Raw genomic sequence first — 7,022 nt, 5'->3', positions numbered from 1 at the left:
GGGGGGGGGGGGGGGGGACATGAGAGCAGAGACAGGGCACTGTGAGGTGTCCACAAGCCAAGGGACGTCTGGGAAGGCACCAGAAGCCGGGAAGGGCACGGAGGGCTTCTCCCCTGAAGAGATCAGGGCCCCATGGCCCCCGGACTCCGGACGGCTAGCCCCCTGGGGAGAGGAAGCCCCCGGGGCCCCCAGCCACCCAGCAGGGGGTAACCTGCAGCTACGGCCAATCTTAGTGGGCAGGGCGGCTGTGCCCTGGCTGGAAGGGCTGGAAGGGATTGGGTGCAGAGAGGTCCCCATGGGGGCAGGGGGGACGCGTGCAGCTGCCCCCATCCACCGCAGCTGCTACAGGGCAGATGGGGGTTCTCCTGGCCGACCCGACCTTCCTTCCAAAGCAAGCACCATGCCTGGCGTCCGGAGGCGCCCAGTGACTCTGCCAAAGAGGACAAATGTCGAGTCTGCAGGCCACGAATGGGCACAGTCCCCAAGCGGAGCCGGCCACGGGAGCACTGTTTGGACTGCAGTGCTTTCTAAACCATCTGGATTCGTTGCCGGTGTTGAAAACCAGACGCCATTGCATAAAAAGCAGAACTTAAAGGTTCTCTTAAAAGATCAGGCGCTGGCACAGCCCCTATTGGCCAGAGCCCCGGGCCGAGGCCTGAGCGCCCCTTCCGAAGGGCGATGGGCTCCCCCACTGGCCAGGGCCCTGCCGCTCCCTTTCCCCCTGCCAGCCCTGTCCCTGTCCTTCTGGCCTTCCCGGCGTGCCTCCAGCCACCAACCCCCCCAAGCTGTGAGCGGCTGCTTGCTCACGTCCCCTGGCACACGTCTGTGGGGTGTTTATTTTGTCCCGAGGAGGGCTGTGGTTTTGGGGGACGCAAAGAGCTTGCTGCAGACTAATCGTCACTCTGCTGAGAACATTTTCTGGCAAAAACCAGGGGATAGAGTCCCTAAGAGGGCTCTGGAGGGGCTGACAAGCAATGTGATGAGCTTGCAGGCGGGGGCATTTGTGCAGGGGACACCTGTTGTCTGCGGGGAAAGTCCGAGTTGATAAGAACGCACAACCTGTAAGAAGTACGGGCCCCATCCTCTGTCGCTGTGCCAGGGGAGACACAAAACCGGGAGGGGCAACGAGGAGACGGACACTGTGAGGTTCAAGGAGCTGGGTGCTCTGACCAGGCCCTGGGTGCTACTGGTCCTGGGGCCCACGGGATTCTAAAACAGGAAAGCTTGGGGGGCAATTGGGTAGGCTTCCTGGAGGAGGAGAGGTTCAAACTGAGGCTTGGAAGGAAGCAAAACATCAAGTGAGCAGAGGGAAACAAGAGCAGAGTTCCAGAGAATAAGGGGGAGGAAGGGCGTCAGGCACAGCCAAACCCCCAGCTGCAGGGGAAGGGTAAGACGGCAAAGTCTGCCTGAGCAGGGCCCTGAATGCCTTGACAAGAGCCTGTCAGAGGGGGTGACGGATGGTCCAAAACCTGCTTACCGACAAGCAAAGTGACGCGACTTGCTCAAGCTCACCAGGTATCGAGGGGCAGAGCTCAAACTGGAGCCCCGGGAGAGGTGTCAATGTAGGTGTGCATATCCGTTTGGTCTAGAAGTCTGGCTGTGTGACCCTGGCGAGGTTACTTAACATCTCTGAACTTCCAGAGCAAATCCACAAAAACGTGTAACAGTCACCTGCGTCCCGGATGCCCTTTTGCCCTTTCCACACGCACAGCCCCAGGGCTGAGGGCTCCAATCAGCCAACCCCCAAGGGAGGCAGCAGGAGGGAAGACATAGGGCATCCAGACAAGAAAAGGGGGACACAGAGAGAACCCCAGGAACCAGCAGGCCCCCAGACCCCGGGGAGAGAAGAGGAACGCAGCCAGTGCCTGGGGTCTGACGCCAGACAAGGGCATGGCTGGGAAAGGCACGGCCACGACAGGGCGCACGGGAGCAGCGACGGTCCTGGGGCTGCAAACCCCTCGCCCATTCGCAGAACCGCACGGGGGCGCTTCACGAAGTCGGCGAGTTCCCTGGGGAGCCGTCCTGGCAGGTCGGGCAGAGGGGGACCAGCCCCTCGGCCGAGTGTCCATTTGGTCTGCTCTGGGGCTACCCTGGCCCGTTCCCCTGCTTCCCAGAGCCTGAGACCTGGGGCTGAGATCCCATGGGGTGCCGGCAGCCCCCCTCCACTGCCACCGATGCAGGTGGCGGAGGGGGAGCGGCAGAGGTGGGCACAGGTGACGTGGACACGTCTGAAATTGCTGGTGCGGCAGGAAGTCAAGCGTGAAATTAACTTTAACTGCACAGCCCCAGCGCTCAGGGAAATTAAAGTGATAGCAAGGTCCTTGGGGAGGGGATAACCCCCCCCCCAACCTGGCCCACTGACAGCAGCAGGAGGGAGGTGGACAGAAGGGCGGTGTCTCTTGTCCTCATCAAGCTGTCCCCGGATCGCAGAACGTCAGGCCCAGACAGCGCCGAGCACACAGTGAGCGCTCAGGATTTGCTGGATGAACAGATGATGGCAACAGGCAGATCAAGTCGTAAGAGGGACAAAAATCACAGGACACATCCCATGCGCCTGATACTGAGCTCGGCGCCTCGGGGCAGTAAGTCACCGGAGCCTCAGCAGCCCTAGGAGGCAGAAGCTACTTATTCCCACCTCACAGGTGGGGAAACTGAGGCACTGAGAGTAACAGGCTAGCCACAAGGGCCAGATGCTCATGGCCCCCAGCCGGCCCCTCGCCACCGACTCCCATCTCAGGAAGTGGTTTCCTGGTCCCCACGGCTGCCCGGGCCCCCGATCTTTGCAGCCACAGGACCTCCCTGTCCCTGGCCCTCCACACGGCACCCCTGGCAGGTCCCACAGCTCCCAGACCCACCAATGACTGCCTGGAGGGCTGCGGGCTCCTCCACCAAGGTCTCTCCGGCCCTAGTCCTTTCTCTCGGCAGCCAAGAGAGCTTTGAAAGCAAAACCCCGGCACCACGCCTCCCAGCATAAACCTCATTGCCGGCCTCCCTTCACACGCAGTTAACAGGACTTGAACTCATCAGCCTGGTGATCTGGCCAGCACCTTCTCTCCCTCAGCTGGCCCCTGGGCCATGCTGGCCTTCCCTGGGATCTCACCAGTTCAGTCCAGCCCCAGGACCCTTGCACGACCTGTTCCACATGCCAGGGAGGCCCACATGGCTCGCTACCGCTCAACCCCACGGTGTCCCCTCCGCTGTCAGGTCTGGCCCTGACCCCCTGGCTAAAGCCACCCCCCACTTTTTCTGCCATCTCTTTCTCCATCCTCATAGCCTTCTTCCAAGTGAGCGCCTGCACTAATTCGCAAATGATCGCACTGAAATTAAAAATACAGGTCATTATGATCTTCGTGGAAAACTAGGAACAAAGTCAAAATTCTAAGGATAAATCAGTTCAAATAATTTGCTTACAGATATATTTTTCTAACATAAAATTCTCCACTTACGTAAGAAATCTTAAATTTATTCGTCTCCACTTTTTAAACTTAAAACGTGTCCATCTGTGATTTGGATTTGGAACAAATTTGACTAGGCAGTCACCTACTTAGCCAGAATGTACTGCAACAGACCAGAGCCATTCTCTGATGAAGACTGGGGGTGGGGGGAGGGTGCAAAAATAGTCCTATTTTTTGGGTTTCAGTGAGTTTATAGCTTTATTCTACTTAAACAGAAATGTGTTAACATCTGCTGATATTACTTGTACCTTTTTCCTTCCTTGTTTGGACTTTATGGTTGTTTTAATAAACAGAAATCACGTTCAGCTTAAAATATTACTCACTTTTCAGTGAAAACCTCAGGTAAGACGTCAGTATGAGATGACTATAAAAACCAGTGCGGCAAAAGGGAAAACACGACTGGGTGAGCAACGTATAAAGAGCTTAAGACAGCTATGGGGCCACAGTACTTTTTTAAATAATTTTTTAAAGTTACCTCTGAAAGAGTGCAAGCGGGGGAGGGGCAGAGGGACAGGGGGGACAGAGGATCCAAAGAAGGCCCCATGCTGGCAGCACAGAGCCCGTCGCGGGGCTCGAACCCAAGAACTGCGAGATCATGATGTGAGCCAAAGTCAGACGCTCCACCGAGCGAGCCCCCGGCGGCCCGCACAGTACTTATTAGCGGGATACTCTCTCGCTTCTTTCGTGCACGTTCTCACCACTAGACAAAGCCTGATGAAAAGCATGGGTCTTTGTTCTTTGCTCACAGCTGAATCCCTAGTTCTAGAAGAGGGCCTGACACACAGTAGGTGGTCAATAAATGCATGCTGAGTGCATAAAGAACAAAGAAGTGAATGCTCCCAGCAGCCCTGCTCAGAAGGAAACACCCCGCTGCCACGCCCGACACCAGCAGGGATGGCCCTAGAAGCCCCTGTGCCGTCCCCACCCTCTCCCACCACCAGCAGTGGCCAGGGAGAGGCAGGTCCCAGGCAGCACAGAAGGTGGCCTGAGTGGAAAGTAATCTGTGTTGTGCCAGGGGGACTTGGTACCCAGGCAGCAGCCACACCCACGAGGCCACGCGAAAGCACAGCCCTAGCAGGCCTGGCCCTGGCCCACCCCAGGCCAACAGGGACTCGCCCACGGTGCCTGTGAGGCTGTAAGGGGGACCATTTTGGTGACCATAGCTTGGACCATGCACTCAAATCCAGAAACTAAAAAGAAGAGACGTCCCCGTCAACTAGACCACCACCGGCGGATATTTAAAGACCACGGAGAGGTTTGTTTGCCTCCAAGGATGGGAAGCTCATTACTGCAATGACCACCCCATGATTCCACTCCAGGGGAGCTTGGGACAATCAGACCAGGCTGATCTGCCCATTGGACAAGCTAAGTACCGCCCTCTGAGGTCACACAAAAAAGTCTGCGCCCTCTCACAATAATGAACCTTGAATAGTTCTGCCACAAGTCTGCCTCCAACCTAATGCCCCTGAGCGTTCACAGCCACAGGCTCTTCAAGGAGCCCAAAGCCTGCAGCGCCTTTTACCTTTTGGGCTCCTGGATAACATGAGGTAGTATCACCTCCTCCACCAAACAGACTATGTTCCCTTAATACATCCCCCCCAAAAAAGCCAACCCCCTTCTGGCAGCCATATTCCTGATGCTTCCCTCCCAGCTTGAAGACACGAAGCCACCCGCCTCCAGCACAATCTCGTTGCCCCATTATGCCAGGTCAGCCCACACCAGCGCCATGTGGCACTTCACTGGTATTTCCTCACTGCTAACATCCCTCTGAAAAAGGCCCTACCACGGAGCTGCCAGCTTGGCCACGTCCAAAGTCTCTGGGGCTGGATTAGCGGACTGTGGCACACAGGGCCCCCTGAGCACACCGCAGGACACTCCCAGGTGTGCTCACACCAGAGCCCCAAGCACAGGGCCCCACTTGCCCCGGGGCCACCCCCATCATCTTACACTCACGCTCACCAGGAACAGCCTCCACCGCCCAGATGGGAGGAGGCCCCGCAGCCTCCACCGCCGTCTCCCCAGGCTGTGCACCCCATGTCCTCACCCAGCAGCCCCAACTCCAGGCCATGTCCCCGTGCTTCATGGGCCACTCCTCGTCAACCCCCCGCCCCGGGCCTGCTCTGACCCTGACCTCAGCCCTAACCTGGCCCAGATTTCGGGCCTAAACTGCCCCCTTCCCCTGTCCAGCACCTGGCCCTGTGTGGGAGCCCTTCTGGGAGCTGAGAACCCGCATCTCACCCCGGAGCTCCAAGGCCAGACGGCCTGTCCCCCCGGCCATCACACGTCCACAAAGCTGCCCGCAAGTACTCACATTTTGATGTTCTCATGATACTGCCTGGTGTCGGATGGCTGGTTGTACAACGGCTGCAGAGGAAGGAGAGGGAAGAGCTTCAGAGCCGGGCCCCGAGCCCCCACTGCCGCCCTGGGCTGCCTCCGCCCCAGGCCCTGGGCCCTGGGCCCCCACTGCCACCCTGGGCAGCCTCCACCCTGGGCCCTGGGCCCCAGCTCTAATGGGCCAGCCGCTGGCAGGCATGAACCAGAACACAGGCTGTAGTCCTCCGGGCACAGCCGTGGTGCCAGGACCTGCAAGCGTGCCCGGCACTGCAGACCAGCAAGGCTCCGACACGGAAAGCTGCTCAGCTTGTCGGAGGCCGCGCAGATCACAGTGAGGCGCCACCTGCCCCCACACCTGGCAGAGCAAAGGGCCGGATGCTGCCAGAAGCCTGTGAGTCAAGGGGAGGACAGGAAGGGCCGGGACGGTGAGGACCCATGTCCAGTGCGCACACTCTGCAGGGCGCCGGGACGACACCTGTTAAGGAGTGAAGCCAAGTGTGCCCGCCAGCCCCTCCCCTCCTGCAGGCACCTGGGAACGTCAGGCACTGTGTTCCTCCAGGAGACGACGCCAGAACGTCTATACGGTGGCGAAGATGCATCAGAATCAAACCAAATGTGCCCCGCCCGAAAGACGAAGAGGGAAAGGAGGGCTCGTGAGCGGCGGGGACACTACAGAGCGGCGAGGAGGGCCCTGGGCCCACAGCCGGCAGCGAGTGTGTGGACGAAGAGAAGCTGCTGTGTGTGCAGGGGCCCCAGAGCAGAGCCGGCTGCCGGGCGCCGCCCTCCTGGCCGGCAGCACAGTGTGCAGGGGCTGGGGCACAAGCTGGTACACAGCCTGGCCCTAATGCTCTCTGGCCGCCGTCCCTGGGGGACTCACACAAGCCACCTGTGCCCCAGGAGTGCAGCTGGAAAAGGGGCTGAGCTCAGAGCTGTCGTGCAGATCAAACGGGGCCGCGCACGTGGAGCTCTCAGCCCAGCGCCCGGTGGACAGAAATGCCCAAGAGGTGCCCGTGTCACTGTTGTCGCCATCAGGGTGCAGCGATGGAGCAATGGTGCCAATATTTCTTGCCTCCTTTATCCACATGCCCTTGCTCTGGCCAATGAAATGCTCACGAACTTAACGAAAGCAGAGGCTCGAAAACACATGTGTGCATTTCTGCTTCCTCCCTTGTTCACTTGCTCCTGGTGAGAGAACATGCCTGGCCTGCCGGCAGCAGAGCAATAACAGCGCAC

The 7,022-nt window shown here is 59.0% G+C and overlaps 1 protein-coding gene across 1 annotated transcript in view; it reads right to left on the bottom strand.

Annotated features, from left to right (window-relative positions):
• The window catches only part of NCOR2 (nuclear receptor corepressor 2), a 179,475-nt gene that overhangs the window by 101,691 nt on the left and 70,762 nt on the right, over positions 1 to 7,022 (bottom strand). Inside the window, 1 exon segment of the mRNA XM_077747973.1 lies at positions 5,767 to 5,819. Within this exon segment, the coding sequence (XP_077604099.1) occupies positions 5,767 to 5,819 (53 nt within the window).

This window comes from Crocuta crocuta, unplaced genomic scaffold (assembly GCF_008692635.1).
Source record: "Crocuta crocuta isolate KB4526 unplaced genomic scaffold, BGI_CrCroc_1.0 scaffold29, whole genome shotgun sequence".
NCBI classification, from domain to species: Eukaryota; Metazoa; Chordata; class Mammalia; order Carnivora; family Hyaenidae; genus Crocuta; species Crocuta crocuta.
Note: the sequence above shows the minus strand (reverse complement) of the source record. Positions and strands in the feature narration are given on the sequence as shown.